Source organism: Hylobates moloch, unplaced genomic scaffold (assembly GCF_009828535.3).
Source record: "Hylobates moloch isolate HMO894 unplaced genomic scaffold, HMol_V3 SCAFFOLD_47, whole genome shotgun sequence".
NCBI lineage: Eukaryota > Metazoa > Chordata > Mammalia > Primates > Hylobatidae > Hylobates > Hylobates moloch.
In genome coordinates, this window is record NW_026652322.1 from 430,658 (window position 1) to 453,525 (window position 22,868).

At 52.5% G+C, this 22,868-nt stretch overlaps 3 protein-coding genes across 17 annotated transcripts in view; 1 reads left to right on the forward strand and 2 right to left on the reverse strand.

The window, feature by feature from the left end:
- Positions 1-2,792, forward strand: part of LOC116463650 (protein regulator of cytokinesis 1) — a 28,507-nt gene extending 25,715 nt beyond the window's left edge. For 4 of the 8 annotated variants that reach the window (XM_032146838.2, XM_032146839.2, XM_032146842.2 and 1 more), the window contains one exon: positions 1,626-2,157. In XM_032146838.2, coding sequence (XP_032002729.1) covers positions 1,626-1,697 — 72 coding nt within the window. In that variant the 3' untranslated portion in view covers positions 1,698-2,157. Of the gene's footprint in view, positions 1-1,625 lie in introns of all 8 variants that reach the window. The other 4 variants (XM_058434778.1, XM_032146843.2, XM_058434779.1 and 1 more) reach the window with 3 other exon arrangements.
- Positions 1-14,286, reverse strand: part of LOC116463652 (RCC1 domain-containing protein 1-like) — a 34,226-nt gene extending 19,940 nt beyond the window's left edge. Inside the window, exons 1-10 of one of the 5 annotated variants that reach the window (XM_058434781.1) lie at positions 13,736-13,850; positions 13,287-13,378; positions 12,259-12,547; positions 11,588-11,978; positions 11,366-11,487; positions 9,133-9,231; positions 8,637-8,807; positions 8,058-8,087; positions 7,338-7,494; positions 2,762-2,845 (exon numbers count right to left, since the gene is read on the reverse strand). In XM_058434781.1, the coding sequence (XP_058290764.1) occupies positions 7,343-7,494; positions 8,058-8,087; positions 8,637-8,807; positions 9,133-9,231; positions 11,366-11,487; positions 11,588-11,978; positions 12,259-12,424 (1,131 nt within the window). In that variant the 5' untranslated portion in view covers positions 12,425-12,547; positions 13,287-13,378; positions 13,736-13,850 and the 3' untranslated portion in view covers positions 2,762-2,845; positions 7,338-7,342. Of the gene's footprint in view, positions 1-2,761; positions 2,846-5,600; positions 7,495-8,057; positions 8,088-8,636; positions 8,808-9,132; positions 9,232-11,365; positions 11,488-11,587; positions 11,979-12,258; positions 12,548-13,286; positions 13,379-13,735; positions 13,851-14,221 lie in introns of those variants that run through there. The other 4 variants (XR_009212106.1, XM_032146844.2, XM_032146845.2 and 1 more) reach the window with 4 other exon arrangements.
- Positions 14,287-15,050: 764 nt separating this feature from the next.
- The window catches only part of LOC116463654 (protein unc-45 homolog A-like), a 24,398-nt gene continuing 16,580 nt past the window's right edge, over positions 15,051-22,868 (reverse strand). For 2 of the 4 annotated variants that reach the window (XM_032146850.2, XM_032146849.2), the window contains exons 13-23: positions 22,246-22,546; positions 21,271-21,365; positions 20,877-21,018; positions 20,372-20,512; positions 19,730-19,857; positions 19,453-19,519; positions 18,901-19,014; positions 18,553-18,668; positions 16,109-16,226; positions 15,845-16,000; positions 15,051-15,696 (exon numbers count right to left, since the gene is read on the reverse strand). In XM_032146850.2, coding sequence (XP_032002741.1) covers positions 15,439-15,696; positions 15,845-16,000; positions 16,109-16,226; positions 18,553-18,668; positions 18,901-19,014; positions 19,453-19,519; positions 19,730-19,857; positions 20,372-20,512; positions 20,877-21,018; positions 21,271-21,365; positions 22,246-22,546 — 1,636 coding nt within the window. In that variant the 3' untranslated portion in view covers positions 15,051-15,438. The remainder of the gene's footprint in view (positions 15,697-15,844; positions 16,001-16,108; positions 16,227-18,552; positions 18,669-18,900; positions 19,015-19,452; positions 19,520-19,729; positions 19,858-20,371; positions 20,513-20,876; positions 21,019-21,270; positions 21,366-22,245; positions 22,547-22,868) is intronic. The other 2 variants (XM_058434784.1, XM_058434783.1) reach the window with 1 other exon arrangement.

Below are 22,868 nucleotides of genomic sequence, written 5' to 3' on the forward strand. Positions count from 1 at the left end.
TGTTTAACAGAAAACCTTGACCCTCCCCAATTGTGACATCAAAGGCCTGCAATAGCTGGAAAGAATAGAGGCCCCATCACGTGGGGAAGGGAGCCCCCGCTGTGTGCTGCCTACAATGAGGCTCTTGGCCTGTGTGCTGATTATTTCCTGGAGTATATGCCTTCCTAACCCCTCAGGGCCCAACCGCCAGCTCTAGTCTCAGCTAGCTAATGCTGATTTCCTCACCTTTGCCTCTTTCCATACATTGAGCTACTGAAGCATAGATGAAGCACTGGAAGCAAGTTTTTCCAGAATGCTCTTCACTTCCTGTTATCCTACTCTATATCTGCTAACAGCTAACTACACTGCCTTTTACTTAATCTGTGATTTCTTCTCTCAATATTTTACTAGCGAGAGGTGAGGATGTCCCTCACCCTTGAGGGGATATTGAGTTAAACTCCTAGCCTCCCTCCCCTCTTAATTGCCGCAGGGATGGAGAATGGAACAGTTGGCCAAGGCTGCAGCTAGTTTTGATCACTGAAACTGGCTTCCTACTCCAGCATGTTTTTCAAATTACATGGCTGGTGGTTCTTCTACCTTTAAAAGTGGGTGTGTGTCACTCTGGCTGATTGCTGGACAGAGGTCCAGCTTTCTCTTTTTCACTTGTTCAGCCAAGGCCCATTTTATCTGAGGCTTAAATGTACCTGCCTATCTGTGTGGCTAGTCCTAGGTAGGTTCGTCTGGTTTGGGTTGCTATGGCTGATGGACTCCACCAGGCAGCACCAAAGCCGGTAAACTAACCTCTGCTAATATGTCTTTCTCAATGGCCATTCATGCTTTGCCTTTTGCTGCTATACCATGTGCTCCAGCATGAGATCAAATCACCAGCAGGTTACAAGGCCTCAGCCCCAGGGATTGGTAGATATATGTTCTGGCCCATTGTTTTATAAAGGGCTCAAGAGACCAAAGCTTGTTGCCTACTTACCTTGACGACTCTAAAGTAGCTTTGTGAAGTAGAGTCATGCCTCACTTAATGACAGGGATATGTTCTGAGAATGTGGGGCAGTTTCATTGTGTACATATCAGAGTGTACTTAACAGTCCTAGACAGAACAGCCTACACACCTAAGCTATATGGTATGGCGTTTTCCTCCTAGGCTACAAACCTGGGCAGCATGTTACAGAAAGAATACTGTAGGCAATTGTGGGTTTTTTTGATTCAGGCTATTCCTGGGATACTGTAGGCAACTGTAACACAATGGTAAGTATTTGTGTATCTAAACATAGAAAAGGTACAGTAAAAATATTGTATAATCTTATGGGACCACCATAGTGTGTGTGGCCTGTCGTTAACTGAAACATCATTATGCAGTGCGTGACTGTATGAAGGATTTCCCTTCTGTGAGGTGTAACAGGATGGACTGGCTGAGGAAAGGGGTCACGGGCATGCGTGCACATCCACTCTGTCTATGACTAATAGAATGGTGCTCAGAGTTCCTCACCTTTTACTCCTAACGCAGCCTATTGCAGGCTAGGGATCTCAGAGAAACTACCTTTGAGGGACCTTTTGCTGACAACCGTACTTAGAAGGGTGGGGCATGTGTAATAGAGGCAGTACTGCCACTGATGTTATTTATTTTTCAACAGCGAGAACTTTCAAAGGCTTCCAAATCTGATGCTACTTCTGGAATCCTCAATTCAACCAACATCCAGTCCTGAGAAGCCCTGATCAGTCAACCAGCTGTGGCTTCCTGTGCCTAGACTGGACCTAATTATATGGGGGTGACTTTAGTTTTTCTTCAGCTTAGGCATGCTTGAAACCCTGGCCAGGTTCCATGACCATGGGCCTAACTTAAAGATGTGAATGAGTGTTACAGTTGAAAGTCCATCATAGGTTTAGTGGTCCTAGGGGACTTGGTTTTGACTTAAATACGTTAAAGGTTTATGGCAGGAAGTGCAAATTTTAGCATATGGGACCTGACTTCTCTACCACATAATTTTACTTGCTGAAGCGTGATCAAAGCTTGTTTTATTTCACCGCTGTGTAGGAAAACGATTGACTATGCCCATCCCTGGGGTAATTTTGGCATGTATACCTATAACTAGTAATTAACATCTTTTTTGTTTAGGCATGTTCAATTAATGCTGTAGCTATCATAGCTTTGCTCTCACCTGAAGCCTTGTCCCCACCACACAGGACAGCCTTCCTCCTGATGAGAATGTCTGTGTGCGTCCGAAGTTGAGATGGCCTGCCCTACTGCCAAAGAGGTGACAGGAAGGCTGGGAGCTGCTTTGTTAAATTGTGTTCAGTTCTGTTCCACAGTTCAGTGCCCTTTGTTGAGGGTGTGCATGTATGAACACACATGCTTGTCGGAACGCTTTCTTCGGCATTTGTCCCTGGCTCTCATCTCCCCATTCCTGTGCCTACTTTGCCTGAGTTCTTCTACCCCCGCAGTTGCCAGCTGCATTGGGAGTCTATTTGTTCCAATGGGTTGGGCTGTCTTTGTCGTGGAGATCTGGAACTTTGCACATGTCACTACTGGGGAGTTGTTCCTGCTCTAGCATCCATGATGAGGCGCCCTCTTTACCTACCCTCTCAATCACTACTCTTCTTGAAGCACTATTATTTATTCTTCCTCTGTCTGCCTGCAGCAGTACTACTGTCAACATAGTGTAAATGGTTCTCAAAAGCTTACCAGTGTGGACTCGGTCTGTGTCAGCCACACTGTTTACTCATACAGTATGTGTCCTGTTTTTAAAATATAAAATTATTCTTAAAAATAAATTAAAATCTGTATACTTACATTTCAAAAAGATATAGTGTGGTGTTTCCTTTTTTTCCCCCAGTCACTTTTTAGTTGGTTGGTCTGTGTGTGAAAAACAGAAACAGAAAAAACTAAAAGGAACTCCTGGAAATTTTTAGTCAGGAGCATGATTTTTGAGTCTAACTCAGTCGCCCAGGCTGGAGTGCAGTGGCACTATCTTGGTTCAGTGCAACTTCCACCTCCCAGGTTCAAGCGATTCTCCTGCCTCAGCCTCCCAATTCGATGGGATTACGGGCACGTACCATCACACCTGGCTAATCCTTGTATTTTTAGTAGAGACAGGGTTTCACCATGTTGGCCAGGCTGGTCTTGAACTCCTGGCCTCAAATGATCAGCCTGCCTCCCAAAGTGCTGGCATGACAGGCGTGAGCCACCGCACCCGGCCGAGTGTGATTTTTTAAATATTCTCTGGTACGTTTCTAAATTAAGAATATCGCAGGCCGGGCACGGTGGCTCACGCTTGTCATCCCAGCACTTTGGGAGGCCGAGGCGGGCGGATCACGAGGTCAGGAGATCAAGACCATCCTGGCTAACACGGTGAAACCCCGTCTCTACTAAAAATACAAAAAATTAGCCGGGCGTGCTGGCGGGTGCCTGTAGTCCCAGCTACTCAGGAAGCTGAAGCAGGAGAGTGGCGTGAACCCGGGAGGCGGAGCTTGCAGTGAGCTGAGATAGCGCCACTGCAGTCTGGCCTGGGCGAAAGAGCGTCTCAAAAAATATATATATATATATCTCTTATTCTGATTTTTTTGTGAGAAATATAAAACGTAACCCCTGATGTGTAAAGAGCAAAGGGAGTCCTAGGAAGCTTCTGGCTTCAATGCCATTTGTCTCAATATGGGGAGGCTGTCCAACTTCAACAGCATGACTGAGGGAGGATGGACATAAACTGTACACGTGTGAAGGGTAAGACAAAAACTATCACCACAGTCAAGTTAACCAAGTATCTCTATCCCAGAAGTTTCCTCCCACCCCCTTCTCATTCCTCCTTCCCACTTTCCCAGCCTCACCCTGCCTAGCAACCACTGACTTCTTTTTTTTTGAGATGGAGTCTCGCTCTTGCCAGGCTAGAGTGCAGTGGCGCAATCTCAGCTCACTGCAACCTCTGCCTCCCAGGTTCAAGGGATTCTCCTGCCTCAGCCTCCTGCATAGCTGGGACTGCAGGCGCGTGCCACCACGCCCGGTAAATTTTGTATTTTTAGTACAGACAGGGTTTCACTGTATTAGCCAGGATGATCTCGATCTCCTGACCTCATGATCTGCCCACCTCAGCCTCCCAAAGTGCTAGGATTACAAGCGTGAGCCACCATACCCGGCCCACCGATTTCTTTGTTACTACAGATCAGTTTGCGTTTTCTACAGTTCAATGTAAGTAGAATCATACAATATATACTTTTTTGGTCTGGCTCTTTCACTACTTTGAGATTTACCCATATCATTGCTTATATCCATAGTTTTTTTTTTTTTTTTTGCTTAGTATTCCATGATGTCGATATACCAGTTTATTTGCCTGTCAGGTTTATTTTTCACATTTGGCTTTTCTCCAGTTTTTGGCTATTAAAAATAAGGCTGTTATAAACATTTATGTACAAGTCTTTGTATGGATATATATTTTTTTCTGAATACCTAGGAGTGAAGTGGCTGGATCACATCTATGGTAGGTGTACACTTAACTTTCTAAGAAATGCCAAACTGGGCCGGGCACGGTGGCTCACGCCTGTAATCCCAGCACTTTGGGAGGCTAAGGTGGGCAGATCATGAGGTCAGGTGTTCGAGACCAGCCTGGCCAACATGGTGAAACCCCGTCTCTACTAAAAATACAAAAATTAGCTGTGTGTGGTGGTGCACACCTGTAATCTCAGCTATTCAGGAGGCTGAGGAAGGAGAATTGCTTGAACTCGGGAGGCGGAGGTTGCAGTGAGCTGAGATTGCACCACTGCACTCTAACCTGGGCAACAGAGCAAGACTCCATCTCAAAAAAAAGAAAAGAAAAGAAATGCCAAACTGTTTTCCAAAGCAGTTGTACCATTTTACATTCCTACCAGTAATGTATGAAGGTTCCAGTTTCTCCAGATCTTCAACAGTTGGTATGTTCAGCCTTTATATAATTCTAGTTATTCTGTGTATGAAGTGGTGTCTCACTATGGTTTTCATTTACAACTCCCTAATGACTAATGATGTAGAGTGTCTTTTCATATGCTTATTTGCTATCCTTCTGTCATCTTTGTTGACTTTTGTCCATTTTAAAAAATGGCTTGGCCGGGCACGATGGCTCATGCCTATAATCCTAGTACTTTGGGAGGCTAAGGCATGTGGATCGCTTGAGCCCAGCAGTTCGAGACCAGCCTGGGCAACATGGCACAACCCCATCTCTACTAAAAATACAAAAAACTAGCCAGATGTGGTCGCATGTGCCTGTAGCCCCAGCTACCCGGGAGGATGGCTTAAGCCCAGGAGGTGGAGGCTGTACTCCAGCCTGGACAACAAAGAGACTCTGTCCAAAAAAAAAAAAAAACAAAAAAACCATGAAATACCACTTCACACCCATTAATTAGGATGGCTGTTAACCAAGAAATAGAAAACAAGTGTGGACGCAGATGTGGAGAAATTAGGATTCGTGTGCACTTCCAGTGCGAATGTAAAATGATGCAGCCTCTGTGGGAAACAGTAGGGCAGTTCCTCAAAAAAAATTAGAATTACCACACAAGCAATTCCACTCTGGGTATATATCCAAAAGAACTGAAAGCAGAGACGCGAGAGTTGTACACTCATGTTCACAGCAGCATTATTCACTGTAGCAAACAACTCAAATATCCACCAATGCACGGATGAATAAAATGCAGTGTATACATACAACAGAATCTTAGCCTTTAAAAGGCAGGAAGTCTAGATACGTAAGCTACATCATGGATGAACTTGGAGGACATGCTGCTAAGTGAAATAAGCTAGTCATGAAAAGACAAATACTATGGGATTTCACTTACATGAGGCACTACAGTAGTCATAGAAACAAGGTTAGAACTGTGGTTGCCAGGGGCGGGGGAAGGGGAGAGTGGCGAGTTAAGTGTTTAATGCGCAGAGTTTCAGCACGGAATGATGAAAAAGTTCTGGAAATGCATAGGGGTGACAGTTGCACAACAGTGAATGCATATAATGTCACTGAACTATGTACTTAAAAATGGTTAAAAACAATTTTTCTGTTTTTTATTGAACATAAATTTTATGTTCAGTATATTTTACCACAATAAAAAAGAAAAAAAAGACCCCATGGGTGGGAAACATTTGCTAAACCACACACACACACACACACATGCACAAATACAATTTAACCATAAAGAAAACTACTGATAAGCTTATTTTATCAAAATAAGTTGATACTTGTGAAGCACTTTGAGCCTTACCTGGCACGGAGTAAACATCACCTAAGTATTAAAATTGGTAATACCAAGAGAGACTGAAACAAACTACATTGTAGCAGAAGATACTCTGAATACTAACTCCCAAAAGACTTGTATCTGAAATATCCAAAAGAAAAATGACTAAGGAAAATACAGAACATTTTAAAAGGCCAGAAAACTTGAACAGGCACTTCACAACGGAAAAACTCCAAGTGGCCAATAAACATATGAACTCTTCGCCTCAAGCAATCTCCCTGCTTAACCTCCCAAAGTGCTGGGACTACAGGTGTGAGCCACCATGCCCAGCCATCCAAAACACAAAAGCTACTCAACCTCATCGGTATCCAGGGGAAATGCAAATTAAAACCAGTGTGCATCTACCTGACGTTTCAGCCACAGTAGACCCCACCCTGCTGGGGGCAACAGTTATCTAGTAAAATTAAAGGTATCTCTTGACTTAGCAATTCAACTCGATGTTCTGCAAAGGAACTTGTGCACATGTGCAGAAGACTGCTCAAAGTATTATGTGGAATGACCAAAATCAGAAACAATAAAAATGACCATCAACAAGGCTGTATCACTTGAGGTGTTATTCATACAACAGAACACCATATAGCATTAAAAATGAATGAACTCCAGGACCCAACAAGGATGGATCACACAATGCTGAGTGACAAAAACGACACAAAAGCACATATACAGGATTCCATTTACCTAACACTCAAAAGCAAACACAACTATGTTGTATAAGGCTGCATACAAGCATGGTAAAATTCAAACGAAAGCAGGGAAGTGACTGACAAAGGAAGATGACCTGGAATGTGCCCCAATCTCAGCTGCACATCAAATGTACCTGGGGTGAGGTGGGCGGAGCTTTGAATCTACCACTATCCAGGCCACACACCTAGAGGCTCTGATTTCATTGTTTCATTGATTTCATTGATGCTGACCTTAGGCAGCAGAGTTTTCAATGCTCTCCAGCTGTTTCTAAAGTGCAGCCAAGTTTAGGACCGGGCTTGAGGGTGGAGGGCAGGGCTGTGATGGGGAGGAGCAAATACGGGGCCCTTGGGGTGCAGGCAATGGTTTTCCTTGACCTGAATGGGGGTTTCACAGGTGTTGTATATACATATACATACACACGTCAGCTCTTCGCTTTCTCCAGAGCATACACGTAGGTGTTCCAGGGCCCACAGGTGACAGTCTTTACTTGGAGTTGCTTATCTACAAAGTATTCCACACGGCGGGGCCGATCCAAGCTGGTGGTGTCCTCGTGGCCCAGCTGTCCATATTTACCTAAAGTGAAATCAGCCCCTTTGCCATTGTCTCCACTGGGTCTTGCTGCCTCTTTCCCTCCAGGAAGGGGCCCAGACTATCAAATGAAGGGCTGGGAGTATGCCCCACTGCTCAGTGAATCCAAGAGACCCAGAGCCAGGCAACCTTGGGGATCCCCAAGAGGCTAGTGGCAGCCAGCCACTCCAGGCAAGAGGCTCCTCCAGACTTCCCTGCTACCCAAGCTAAGATGTTCGGAGCACACACTTCCATCAAATCTTTTTCTCCACCCAGTGTCACATCCACAAAAAGCTGCTTTGTAAATGCTGGCTGGATACTCCCTTAAGACAGTCTTTCAGAGAGGTAGGCGGGTGGTACCGGTATCCTCTCCATGTCTCCCCTGTCTGGTCTCGGACTGAGTGTGCCTATGTCTGTTCTAACCCCAGGGTGGGAGCAGTCCTGTTCCTCTCAGTGACCTGGCCGAGGCCCCTGCTTCCTCTAGTCTTGGTGGCTTTGTCACCTGCCCTATACTCCCAGGTCTTTCTTCTCCTCGGTTTCAGGGTCACAAAAACAATCCTTTTACTTACCCCAGCCCCAGGTGTAGAGCTCCCCTGTTCCTGAAAGCAAAAGGACAATCGATAGTTGTCACTACCGTTCTTTGGCAAGGCATCTGTCCAGCCCGGCTTGGCACAGCCCACAGCTGCATATTACAACCCTCACGAGATCTGCCTGGCGTGGAACAACATGTTCTCTTAACAACTGGCTGATCACACGTGGCACGGCAGAGGATCCCGAGGGAAAAAGTGGCAGATCTTCCTGTGTGCCACGCTACCGAGCGCCGCAGTCTTCCATGCCGGACTGGACAGTCCCTGCTGTCAGAGGCGACGGCGGGCAGGGAATGTGTCTGTGGCCGTGCAGGGAGGACAGAAAGCATCAGCCTCCCACCAGAAGGAAGAATCTTCTGGGCCTGACAGGCTGGGGAACTACTGTGAAACAACACGGGGGGTGGGGCTTATCCACTGAGCAAGGTAGCTGCTCTGTATGAGCCACAGAAGCCTTAAGACAGAATTTTTTCCGTCGACCACACCCCCTTCCGTAGGCACCAGCTCGAGTGGAGCGGAGTGCCTTCCTGCTCCATCCTGAACCAGCCTCCCAGCCCCACTCACGTGTCACCACAGCTGTGTGCCGGGATCCACAGCTGGCCTTGACTGCATCTGAGCCCAAGGGGAGATCCAGTAATGCTGGGAAGGGCTGGACAGCTATGAAGGGGGCAGGGGCTCCATCCTCAGCCCCGCCCGTTCTCTTCACCTGAGAACCATCTTCATTCAGTTCTGTGGCTTCAGAATGATAATGATGTGAACACTGACCAAGCCCTGAGCTAAACCTTATTCATGCAGTCACTTTACTGCCACAACAGCAGAGGTACACAACTGTCTAGCTCCAAAGCTGGTGCTCCCAACCCCTACATTCTTCAGGCGGGGTTGGCACTAGTGCACAAGTGTGCTGTGCCAAGACCAGCATCAGCCTTGCCAATGCTCCCTCCTGTAAGGGGCTCACATGCTGCATCTGAGCAGTGTAGCTCTGAGGCCAGCATCCAGCCAGGAGTTAGGAATGACAGCCACATCCTGGGGAGATGGCTGTGGGAGCCGAGTTGACCCTCACCTTCCCTTGCGACAGTCTCTCCATCCTCTGCCAGGTTCCTGGTGGGCAGGGCCAGCTGCCCTGATTCATTCCAGCCCCAGATATAAATATCCCCAGTCTCTGAAAGAGATCAAGGGGACACATGAAACAGACTGTGAAGCCTCTGCATCCACCCAAACTCTCCTCCCCATCCCATCGGCTCCTGGGGACAACTAAAGCCTGCCCTGCCCAAGGTAACACTCCAGGCCAAGGTGCTTCCCCTCAGGCCCCAGGGGCTTGTCTTAGGTTCCCATCCCCTCAGTGCCTTCAGATCATCCTTTAAGTCCCTTACTGGACCTTCCACTTCCATTCTTATGCTGCCAAATGGCCCCTCATTTCAGAAATGTATCCCTAGAAGTGCCGCAGCGGTCTCCCTTTCAAAACCACTGGGCCGGGGCCACGTGCGTTGGTTCATGCCTGTAATCCAGCACTTTGGGAGGCTGAGCTTTGAGCTCAAAAGTTTGAGACTAGCCTCAGCAATATGGCAAAATCCCTGTCTCTAAATAAATAAATAAAACAACCACCGGGCCGGCCTGTGCCCCTTTTTCAACTGCACCCACAGCTGGTCCTGTTGAAAGCCACGTGCAGCTCTCCCCTTCCTGGCATCCCACAGCACTAGAGCTTTCTGGTTGGAACAGCCACCTGATACTAAAAATTTCTAACAATAGCTGATTTTATGAAGTGCTTAATCCATGCTGATGTTTCCCATGCTTTTCAAATATAATCACTTAATTCTCACAATAGCCCTACAGGTGGTTTTATGACAATATCACCATTTACGCAGGATCCCTATTTTATTCACAACGGAGGCACAGAAGGGTTAAGTACCAGGCCCAAGGTCCCAGGGCCCGAGCAATGATCTGAAACTAGGAAGTCTGGTGGGATGTGTCCATGCTTCAACCTCTACACTAAACTTAAGGCCTCAAACTTCTTCTGGACCTTGAGTGCAGGGTGTCCCACTGGGCTGTTTCCAGCCCTCTGGTGTCTTCTCTCCAGCCCAGGGTTGTTTTTTTTTTTTTTTTTAGACAGAGTCTCACTCTGTCACCCAGACTGGAGTGCAGAGTGCAGTGGTGTCATCTTGGCTCACTGCAACCTCCACTCACAGCTCAAGTGATCCTCCAGCCTCAACCTCCCGAGTAGCTGGGACCACAGGCACGAGTCACCACGCCCAGCTCATTTTTATATTTTTTTGTACAAAGATGAGGTTTTGCCATGTTGGCCAGGCTCAGCCCAGGGTTTCCTGGCTTGGTAACCAGTCCAGGCCCATTCCATGAGAATATGGTGCGGGGGAAGGCATTGGTAGCTTTTTTTTTTTTTTTGAGACTGAGTCTCACTCTGTCGCCCAGGCTGGAGTGCAGTGGCGCGATCTCGGCTCACGTAACCTCTGCTTCTCGGGTTCAAATGATTCTCCTGCCTCAGCCTGCCAAGTAGCCAGGACTACAGGCGCGCACCACTGCGCCCAGCTAATTTTTGTATTTTTTTTAGAGACGGGGTTTCACCATGTTGGTCAGGCTGATCTCGAACTCCTGACCTTGTGATCCACTCACCTCAGCCTCCCAAAGTGCTGGGATTACAGGCATGAGCCACTACACCCGGCCCCCTGGCATTGGTAATTTTGTAAGCTTCCAGGTGATCTAAGTAGCAGCCAGAATGACAGCCCCAGACACAGACAAAGATCATCTGTTCCCAGCCTCACCCTCTCTGCATGGGCTCTAACAGCCTAGGAAGGAGCTACACCTGGATCACCAAGTGAAACTCCTCACTCTGGCCAGCTGTGGCACCACCACAGGGACACACTCATCACCATCCTGGTGCCTGGTGGGCACCCGTGTCCACCCTGTGCCACACGTCATGGCCCCCTAGGCAACTGCAGCCTTTCTCCGTTCTCCCTGGCTCGGCTCCCCTCACACTCCATATTCCCTCGGGAGCACTGTTAAGAGACAGTCCTGGCTGGGAGCAGGTGGGGAGAGGAGGGGAGGGGCAGTGAGACCAGTAACACAGAAGCTAGGAACAAATGCCAGAGTCCAGGCGTGAGTGGGCCATGGTGCAGGCAGAGGAGGCCGAAGGTGACAGGCATTTAGGAGTCATAACTGACTGGGCGATGGATGGATGAATTTGGAAGGAGGCCAGGGTAGGGCCCCACCCAAACTGGAAAACAAGGAGGAAGGTTTGCACAAGATCATGAGCTCGGCTGGAGAAGCACTAAGTCACTCACCACTCACACACACAGAATGCCAGCCCCCCGCGGCCACCTCAGCCATGACTAGGCCCTGCAACGCCTCCAACAGCCGTGGCTCCAGCTCTGCCTCCAGGGTCCCATGGCCCAGCTGTCCATGCCTGAGCAAGGGAGACCCTCGTCAGCTACAGTCGCATTAAGGGGTCCCGCTCCGCTTGCTTCTCCAATCACCAGCCCTGACCTGCCCCCGCCCCCGCTCACCTGCCCCCGCCCCAGGAGAACACCCGGCCAGCCGCGTCCAGCAGCAACGCGTGCTCGACGCCCAGCTCCAGCTGGCGTGCCCGCAGCTCCGGAGCCAGAGGCCGGTAGAAGGGCGCCCGCGGGCTCACGTAGGCACGGGCGCAGGGCAGCAGGGGTAGCCTCCCAGCCTGGGCCTCACTGCCCGGATCGGATTCCCCTTCGGCCTCGGGCACCACATTCTGGGCCCACAAGGGCTCCCCACGCAGCGCCGATTCGGGCGCCCAGACCTGCAGTAACGCCTCCGGTCCCGGCCCGGCGCGCAGCACCACGAGGAGCCCCTCAGAGGCCCACGCGTCCTTGCAGCCGCCCGCCGCGCCGCTGGCTGAGCCCGACAGCTCCACGCGGCCTCCACCTGCGGGGCGGAGAGCGGGCTAGAGAGGGGAAGGGACACGCACCGAGGGCGTAGAATTTGGGGCGGCGCTGGGGGCTGGTCTAGATTGGAGCAGGGTGGCCAGAATGGAGGCGGCGGGGGGGTGGGGGTGTTCCTGGGAAGGGGCCGAATTGGGGACCAACCCAGAATGTGGGGCTGGCGGCCTGAACGGGGGAGACACCCTGGATTTGCCACAGCGGTGCGGGGAGGCGACTGTGGAGCGCGGCTGGAATAAGTGGGGACGGGGGCGGGGAGTGCTCACGGGTCACGAAAGCGGTGTAGCTCCAGCTCGCGCTCACGCGGCAGATGTCGACGCCCGCCCGCAGCGGACTGGGGCTGTGCACCTGGCGCCCGCGTCCGGAGCCCAGCTCCTGCCCGAAGCCGCAGAAACCGAAGCCGAACCAGGCCCCCGGCCGCTCCTCCGCCATGCCCCAGCAGCGCCCTCTGCCGGCCGCCACCTGGCTGCGGCGGGCCCGGGGAGATTCTTGTAAAGAGCCCGCTAGTGGGACACTGGCAAGTCTCTGGCCTTCCAGGGACTGGAGCTGCCTTATCTGTAAAATGGGGAAACTATCATTCTCCTGATCACAAAGCACAAAGGCAGAGTCCGTGCCACGAAGGCTCGCTGAGCAGGCGCCCTGGCTAATGCCCTACCGGATTTACAAAGATTCTCAAATATTTAGAGTGAGGCACTTTCCCTGTCCTCCCTTTTGGCTCAAGCTCAGCGGGCCACAAAGTGGGTACAAAGTGACCTGTCCTTTAGGCATTGGACTAGGATCCGAGCGCCCCCGACACCTCCACCCCGTCCCGCAGCTTCCCAGCATCCGGCACTTTATCCCATGTAATCCTGGGGACCAAAATGGTCGTTTTACAGAGGAGATTCCGAAAGTAACCCTTACACACTCATACGGCTAGAGAGAGGGAGACAGAGGGCTGAAATCAGGTCCCACCAACTCCACACACAGTGCTCTGCCCCTCACCCCACAGTGGAACGCAGAAGAGCGTTTGGGAGGCAGTGCCTCTGCAACTCAGCAGGGCCTTGTGACCTTAGCCAATTAACCTGAGCCCAGCTGCATTTCTTCAGTTTACAAAGGGAGGTGGGGGCGGTGCTGTTTGCATCTACCTCACAGAATTGTTTGTAATAAATGCAAATAAAGGGTTCGGTGTGAGTACATGCCATGATAAACATACACTATTAGCTTATTGAATCCAGTATTTAGCGCTGACAAAAAATTTTTCCCTGGATATCTTACTGGTTTTGAGAAACTTATACAGACACAATTTCAACTGTACCTTATCTAGTCATTTATTCGTCCAGCAAGCATTTACTGAGCGCTCCCCCTCTGTGCCAGTGAGGACAGCTGTCTGCTCCCAAGGAGCTAACCCTTAAATGGGGAGACAAACACAGTCTGGTGGTTACAACAGCAACGCCAACTTCAAGCAGATTCGGCTGGAGCGGGTTTTGGTTTTTTTTTGTTTGTTTTTTGTTTTTTAATATAATAGAGACAGGGGTCTCGCTATGCTGCCCAGGCTGGTCTCGAATTCCTGGGCTCGAGTGATCCGCCCGCCTCGGCCTCCCAAAGTGTTGGGATTACAGGCGTGAGCCGCTGCACCCGGGCTGAAGCAGAATTGCACAGGCATTTTCAGGCCTCTGAAGTCAGATCTTGGGTCTCTCCTGAGACCCCAGTTCCTGGGCTCCTAACCCCTTCCCTGTCCTCTCCCAACCCAAGGGGGCCTCTTACCTTGATCTTGACCCTATGCCCTCTACCCTCTCCGGCAGGTCCTTCTAGTGGGCAGCCTTGGAGGAAACGCCGAGGCGCAGAGCGGCCGCCTCCGAATAGGCCTCCCGCCCAGCGGGCGCCGACAGCCACGGGGAGAAAAGGTTTGAAGGGCGCGCGGTACGAGGCGGCCAATCGCCTGCAAGGGCGGTGACGTCGCCGCCCGGGGCGCGGCGGCCGCAGCCCTGTTCACCTCCCCCGAGGCCTACGCCGGAGCCCTGCGGCCCGGTCTGTGAAATGCGCTGAAACCTCCGAGGGGCGTTGGACCAAGGCCCTGGAGGAACCCAGGGGGCGTTGGACCAAGGCAGAGGTTGGGCCAGGTGGTCCCGCCCCTGCAGGAACCCGTGGGTCTAGAGCTCGGATTAGAACCACCGAGAGGACATTCACTGAGACCTGAGCTAAAGGTTTGGCGAGGAGTGACGCCCAAGACGGGCGAACCCCGCCACTCACCCCAATCCCGGGATCGCTGCAGCTCAAAACCAGACACACGCCGGACTCATGCCCAAACAGGAAGCAGCTTTTACCTTCCACGGATTGGCTCAGGACCCGTCACGTGCCTCCGTCGAGCCAATGAGCCTCACGCTGGGCTTAGCCCTCCTCGAAACAGGCTGGGGTGGTGGGCGTGGCCCAAGCCGCCCTTCAACGAGGCTCAGCTGGCCACCAACCCCAACCCCACCCCAGCGCCCTCGGCGGAGGCCACAGAGGACTCCCAATATAAAGACAAACGTACTGAAGGCCCAGCATATGGGAGTCTGCACCCTAAACGATTTATTTCTTAGGATGGTTTAATATTTTTTGAGATAGGGTCTCGCTCTGTCGCCCAGGCGACACTTTGGGAGGCTGCACTCTGGGCTCACTGCAACCTCCGCCTACTGAGTAGCTGGGATTACAGGTGCATGCCACCACACTCTGCTCATTTTTTTTTTGGTATTTTTAAGAAAGAGTTTTGCCATGTTGCCCAGACTGGTCTCGAACCCCTGACTTCAAGTGATGCACCCGCCTCAGCCTCCCAAAGTGCTGGGATTACAAGCTTGAGGCACCGCACCTGGGGAGTTTCTTATTGATTAGCTTCCTAGGCTTACCCTTTGTCCCTCCAGTAGGAAAGAAGCAACTCGGTGGGCCCTGGTTGGGGAATCCATGGGATTCCTTCCATGGAGGTGGCTCTGCCACTGTGAAGCTCCGTTGCACACTCACCCACGCCCAGCTCACATCCATACTCACCCACACTCAGAGACTCCCACTCACAGCAGCCCTCCCTGCCCAAGGACAGGGCACACAGTGGAGTTCTACACACTTTTATTGGAGGCGCAGGCCTGATAGCGGGCTCAGGCCAGGCTCACAGCTGGTGAGGCTGCTGATGTGTGCGCCCTTCCGGATGCCCCAGGATCCACAGGCTGTGTTGGGATGCACCTTCCCCATTCCCAGCTGACTACAGTAGTACAGAAAAAGGGCCCCTCTGAGTGAGGCTGCAGGCAGTGCTGGCCAAGCAGGGCTGTGTGACTGAACGTGGCCGCTGACTCAGAACAGAGGACATCCTAGGGCAGCAAGCGAGGATGGGCAAGACTATTGGGCATGCCAGCCACCACCAGCCAAAGCTGCTTCTGTCCTTGCTCTCCGTGCCACAATAGGTAGCGTGTGCATGAGCCTTGGGCCCAGGGACAGCCCCCTCACTCTCCATCTTGGTTGGGTTGGATAAGCCCATATTCCACTGCTTTGTCCAAGCAGGCTGCAGCAGCCCTTGTGACGGGGCTGTGGTCACCCTTAGCTAGCACTGACAAGATCTCCATCATCTCGCTCTCCATCAGGGTGCTGGCAATCTCCCTCGAGGCCTCCACCATGTTCAGCACCACCACAGCACCCCGGTGCTGCAGCTCCTGGTTGGAGCTCAGAAGCAGGGCCTGCAGGATCTCCAGCCAGTGTGTGGTCTGTGAGAAAAACAGGGTAGATATGACCCCCGGGCAACAGGCTCAACCTTGGCAAGGGACACATCCACACACCCTAGGACTGCCCCCTTCAGCTGCTGCTGGGAGTTCCTGGTCCGTCCCTCCTCCCCTACCGAGAAGAGGCACTGACCACTTGGGGAATGCGGCTGCAGAGCGTGGGCCGCATGGAGGTAAGCATGGCCAAGCCCCCGGCAGCCGCCCGCTGTAGCAGCTCATCATCCTCTCCACTGTACAGCACCAGCAGCTTCAGTCGATCATTGCCCTGGGCTTCGAACAGGTCCTGCACCTGTGGCCAGATGTGGGGAGTGGAGCAAGTCAGTTGGGTGTAAAGCCCAGCCAGGGCACAGGTACCTCTGCATCCCCGCCTGTGATGAGCACCCAGACCAACCCTCACCTCCTTGCTCATGGCCAAGTTACACATGCATTCTGTGGCCGCCCGGCGGATCATCTCATGCTCCTCAAACATGTAGCCTTCTATCATGGGCACAGCCTTCTCCTTCAGGATCTTCTGCCTGCAGGGCCACAGGAGGAAGCAGCAGGGATACGGTTTGGATGTTTTCCCTTCTAACCCTCATGCTGAAGTATAATCCCCAATGTTGGAGGTAGGGCCTGGTGGGAGGTGACTGGGTCATGGGATGGGTGCCTCATGGCTTGGTGCTGTCCTCGTGATAGTAAGTTCTCGTGAGATCTGGTTATTTAAATGTGTGTGGCATCTCCGCCAGGCGTGGTGGCTCACGCCTGTAATCCCAGCACTCTGGAAGGCCGAGGCAGGCAGATGACTTGAGGTCAAGAGTTTGAGACCAGCCTGGCCGACATAGTGAAATCTTGTCTTTACTAAAAAGACAAAAAAAAAATTAGCTGGGCGTGGTGGTGCGCACCTGTAGTCCCAGCTACTCAGGGAGGCTGAGGCAGGAGAATCAATTGAACCCAGGAGGTAGAGGTTGCAGTGAGCCAAGATTGCGCCACTGTACTCCAGCCTGGGCAACAGAGGGAGACTCCATTTCAAAAAAAAAAAGTGTGTGGCATCTCCCCCCACTGTCTCTTGCTCCTACTTTCACCATGTGATGTGCCTGCTCCTGCTTTGCCTTCTACTATGAGTAAAAGCTCTCCCGAGGCCTCCCCAGAAGCTGAGCAAATGCCGATGCCATGCTTATACAGCCTGTAGAGCCATGAAGCAATGAAATCTCTTTTCTTTATAAATTACCCAGTCTCAGGTATTCCTTTACAGCAATGCAAGAACAGACTAACACCGGCAGCATCATCAGAGTTTCTACATCCGCTCCACCCCTGCACCCACACCCTCATGCAATCAAGTCCCGGGCTGAGGATTTCCCTTGGCAATGTCCAAGGACCCTCTTGCACCAGGTATGAACTACAGTGCTTCTTAGCCTTCTAACCAGGCCTAGGAAATAGCATAGGATTGTGGAAAATGCTCAAAATTAGGATGTAGAAGACAAGGGTGGTGGTGATGGTGAGGCTAACACCTAACATTTGAGGGGTTTTGTTTCTGTGTTTTTTTTGAGGCAGGATCTCACTCTGTCACCCAGGCTGGAGTACAGTGGCATGATCACAGCTCACTGCTGTAGCCTTGACCCCCCCAGGCTCAAGTGATCCTCCTGCCTCAGCCTCTCGAGTAGCTGGGACTACAGGTGCACGCCACCACACCTTGCTAATTTTTTTTCCAACTGTTAAGTTCAGGGGTACATGTGCAGGACATGCAGGTTTGTTACATAGATAACCATGTGCCGTCATGGTTTACTGCACAGATCATCCCATCACTCAGGTATTAAGCCCAGCATCCATTAGCTATTCTTCCTGATACTCTCTTTAATTTCTTTTTTAAATAGGGACGAGGTATTGCTACATTGCTCAGGCTGGCCTGAACTTCTGGGCTCCAGTGATCCTCCTGCCTCATCCTCCCAAATTGCCGGGATTACAGGTGTGAGCCACCACGCCCGGCCTCATTTGAGTATTTACCCTGACCAGGCACCTGGATCATCTTACTTAATCCTCACCATGGCCCTATAGTAAAGGTGCAAGTGTGATCATCATCACTACTGTTTTGCAGAATAGGAAACGGGCTAAGTAATGAGTAATATGTTCAAAGTCACAGTTAGTAATAAAACTAAAACATGCTGGCCGGGCGCAGTGGCTCACGCCTGTAATCCCAGCACTTTGGGAGGCTGAGGTGGGCGGATCACGAGGTCAGGAAATCTAGACCAGCCTGACCAACATGGTAAAATGCCATCTCTACAAAAATACAAAAATTAGTTGGGCGCGGTGGCACACACCTATAATCCCAGCTACTCAGGAGGCTGAGGCAGGAGAATCGCTTGAACCTGGGAGGCAGAGGTTGCAGTGAGCTGAGATCGCGCCACTGCCCTCTAGCCTGGGTCACAGAGCAAGACTCCGTCTCAAAAAAAATAAATAAATAAAAATAAAAATAAAATATGCTGATATGGCACAATGCTAGGGGCCAGGTACCCATGTAGTAAGTTCTTTTAAGTGTATTTTCTCATTGTATTCTCCTCATCACTATGCCATGAGGTAGGTACTATAGTCATCCCATTTCACAGAGGGAGAAACTGAGACAGAGCAGTTAAGTAACTTGCTTGAGGTTACCCATTTGCAATCAGGGAAGCGAGGCAGTCTGACTCTAGAGTCTGCCGTGCCGTGCTGCCTCTCGGCCTGTCTCCTCCTCTCTAATGATGCAGAGCAGTCACTGTGAGGCTCACAGAAGCCAATGACCGAGGAGTGTTTCCCAATGTGTAAACTGCTGTGGGGGATATTCCAAATCCTAATGCCTGGTCCAGGCCCCGCAATCCCAAGGGACCTTACCGGAGCCTCTCGCTGATCCCAGCCAGGTTTGTTAGGGCCATGAGCGCCTCGAAGTTCTGCAGGCCTGAGCAGTTAAGGTGCAACAGGGAGACGAGGGGCCGGACCACCTCATAGATCTGCAATGTGCACCCCACCTGTCAGGGGTACTTGCCGCGGCCCCCACAAGCCCCACCAACCCTGCAGGGAGGAGCCCACCCCCAAGAGAGTACTGCTGTCTCAGGCTGTCCTCCCTGCCCCAGGCCTTGGCAAAGCTGAAACTTCCTGCTGGTCCTAAAGGGGAGCTACAGCCCAGCCCACAGGCCGTCAAGGACAGAGGGAGTGGAAAGGCCGGGGCAGGAAGACACGCACCCGCTCGCCAGGGAAGGTCATCTCAGGGTTGGAGGTGATGGTGAGCTTGGCAAGGGCCTGGGCTGCCTTTGTCTGCCCCACGTCCGTGCCTTCCAGGGCCAGCGGGATCAGTGCCTGTAGGAACAAGCCCGTCACTGCTCAGGACATGCCTGGGAGTGTAAGACCCCAACCATCAGGCTCCCCGGCCCTGACTGTGCCACCCTCACCCTCCTCCTTCTCTCCAGGCTTGACTCCCTGTGCAGACCCTCTGCATCCAAACACTTCCTGAAACACCTAATAAGGGCTGGACATGGATTGTGCTGGGCAGCAGGGCCATGGAGGTAAATGAGACAAAGGAACAGTGGAGCCTAGGACCTTCACAGCCACCAGTGTGGAGGGGCCAAGGAGCCTGCCCGCTTCCGCGTCACTCTCTCAGCGGGACAATGTTCCTCTGGCCATTAATAATATTTTTCTGTCCCGCATCTAACACCCAGCTCTGGCGTGGCAACTGCTGAGTCATGTTTTATAGGCTGATGGCTCAGCCATCAGGAAGGGGTGTGTAAACCAGCTTACCCTGCCGCCTCCCTGGGCAACTACAGTGCCTCGGTCCTCTACCTCTTCCACTAAAGCCAGGAAGACCCTGTGGGGAGAAGGCGGTGGTGGGCAGGCGGCTCTGGGACTCTGGCAGGCAGACGCTCCACTCCTGGGGTCAGCAAGGACGGCAGCCAGGCAGGCAGCCCCCGTCGCTCTAAGAGGCCCACAGCACTGGAACCTGCACCCTCTGGAGCCACATCCGCGGCCCTGAGGCTCAGGAGTTGGGAAAGGTTGGCTGCCGCCAAGGCTGGCTCACCTGGAGAGCAGCTCTCTGCAGGAACTGGTCAGCACAGGGCTGTCCGTCTTCACCATGCACACCATGGCCGACACCACACCCGCCGCCAGCAGCTTCTTCACCCGAGCCCGCACGTAGCTCGGCTTGTCCTGGGGGAGGAGGCAGCTTAGGAGAGGGGCCTGGGCTGACTCACAGAGAAAGGGGGACCCTTCTCACAGCAGCAGTTGAGGAACTGGGAAATAAAACAGCCAGACAAAGGGAAACAAACTGGCTTAAAAGGGAGGCTGTTGGCCGGGTGCGGTGGCTTATGCCTGTAATCCCAGCACTTTGGGAGGCTGAAGCAGGCGGATCACGAGGTCAGGAGATCGAGACCATCCTGGCTAACACGGTGAAACCCCGTCTCTACTAAAAATACAAAAAATTAGCCGGGCGTGGTGGCGGGTGCCTGTAGTCCCAGCTACTCGGGAGGCTGAGGCAGGAGAATGGTGTGAACCCAGGAGGCGGAGCTTGCAGTGAGCCGAGATCGCGTCACTGCACTCCAGCCTGGGAGACAGTGAGACTCCGTCTCAAAAAAAAAAAGAGGGAGGTTGTTCTGCTGTGGATGCCCTGGGTTAGCTGGTCCCCATGGTGGGGAACCCTCCAGCCCTTCTGGCGGCCCCTCACCTTGGGGTGCTGCTCGGGCACATGCTGCTTGGCATACTTGGCCAGCTCCACCATCTTGGGGTCAGGCTCCTCGTAGTCGTAGCTGTTGGTGCAGTTCACCAGCGCCGAGGCCACCGCAAAGAGCACTGACCTCTCCTCAGACTGCCAGGACACAGAGGCATTCACATGGGCATCCCGGGGCAGAGCAGTACTCAGACAAATGCTGCCCAGGCCCAGGCCCCCAATTCCACCCTCAGCTGGGACCCTTGGGTACAGGATGAATTCAGGAAACTCCCCAGGCCCCAGACTTTGGGAGCTTACAAACTTGACCTCCCCAGCTCCTCCAAGAAGAACGTCCTTGCTAACACCACTGGTGCTGGCCAACATGCCCACAGCACACAGAGCAGCCACTCAGCCACCAGCCCTCCTCCCTGGGGTCAAAAGACCCCATTGGCCAAGCCCTGCCGAGAAAGCCTGGTAATCCTAGACAGTGTCCCCAGGCTGACAGCAGGAACCACAGAGCTACCCTGCTGAGCTGGAACAGAGCTTTCAGAGCAGCCGCATCCTCCACAAACTCTTCCTTCACGTCAGCATCAAAGGTCAGGTAAGCCAGGCCCTCCACTGCCCAGCGCCGAGTGCCTGCGTCGATCTGGTCATTGCACAGCCACCTGGGGACATGCAGGATAGTGGATGACCCTCAGGATTGGGGATAGGGAGGGGTACACCAAGGCCAAGGGGGAAAAAGCAAGGGTTTGGGCATCCCCTCAATGTACAGAAGCAGTTCACGTACCAGGATCCAGACTGCAGCCCCTGCCTGAGCCAGAGGGCAGGACGGGAGGAGGCCCCAACCCCCACCCAGACCCTTGTGTCCTGAGATCTATCCCACAGGTGGGGAACCACAGCAAGGCCAGATGACTCACTTTCGACACTGCTTAGCCAGTTTGAGAGTGGAGCCTTCAGCAAACTGCTTCATGCTGAAGTCAGTCCCTCCAGCTGAACCCAGCTTACAGAGTCCCTGGAGGAAGAGGGCAAGACCAGTTGGCCTCTGGGGAAGGGGGCAGGAGCTGAGCTCCTCCACACCTGGCTTGGACTCCCTCCCTGGCACTCTGTCATGGCCTCCTGGAGGCTACACAGACAAATCAGCACCCTCTCCCTCCAGACCACCACCTAGAGCATGTGGCAGCAAAATCAGCTACTGGGGTGGCCGCATGACACAGCATCTGCAGACACTGATGCGCTGGCCACTGGACAGTCGTGGGCCCCACCCCTTCCCAGGCCACACTGAGAATGGCTCTGTTTCCTTCCATGTCGCACAAAGAAGCCCTCTGCAGGTGGAGTTGAGAGGCGTGTGGGGAAAGGACAGGTGCTTCAGCCACAGCCAAAATCCTCATGGGATGGAGAAATCCAGGACTGAGTGCCCCAGGGAGGAGGACCAGCTTCCACAGTGTGCACAGCCACAACAGGCTCATGGAGAGCCAGGTAGTCCCCAAACCCCCAAACCACCAGCTCCCAGGAACACTGCATGACCCCTGTAGGCACAGCCTCAAGCCCCATGGTGGGAGGAGCCAAGCCAATGTCTCTCGCCACAAGAAGGCCCAGAATCTCATTCATTCATTCATTTATTTTAGAGAGGGTCTTGCTGTGTTGCCCAGGCAGGAGTGCAGTGACATGTGTGACTCACTACAGCCTCAACCTCCTGAGCTCAAGTGATCCTCCTGCCTCAGCCTCCCAAGTAGCTGGACCTATAGGCATGCACCCAAGCCTGGCTAATTTTTTTGGAATTACAGTATTCCTTATTTTCATCTAGAGTGTGCTGGGGCTGCACCCTGCAACACCGGCTGGACCAGGACCCCTGCCTGGCTGCCTGCCCACCCACCCCAGGCCCACCGTCTCACCACTAGCGCCCGGATGCGGATGCTGTCCTTCTCGCTGCGCTTATATAGGTCCTTCAGCAGCGAGACACCATTGGCAGTGATGAATGAGGCCCGCTTAGCCTTGCCGGCTGCGTGGATCAGAGCCTCCACAGCCACCAGCTGCTCCTCCTCCTGCTCAGAGGCACACAGAGCAATCACACTCTCCATGACACCGCTCAGCTCCAAGGCCCGGTTGCCAGCATCACATGGGCCCTGCAGGAGGCAGGACACCGTCTGGATGGCCCGTAGCTTCCCGGCCAGCCCTTGGCCCTCAAACCAGCTCCTGAGGGGCACAGGGTGACAGCTGTCACACCAAGGCCAACATAAAGGGACTCTTCTTCCCTCCCTTCCCCTCCACTGGCCAGGCACCTGCACTTCTTGGGCAGAAACAGCAGGAAAGCTGCCAATGGGAGAACTAGGACATTTCCACCTGGACAATAATGGCTGATTTTCTTTATCAACACTTTCACTCGAGCCTTCCCTGACACAGTATCTAATACAGGTTACTCCCACATGACCATTGATGTCCCTTCCTGGACTTAAGCTCTGAAATGATTCTGCTTATTTCATAATTTATCATCAGTTTTCTCCCCAACAGCTGTAAG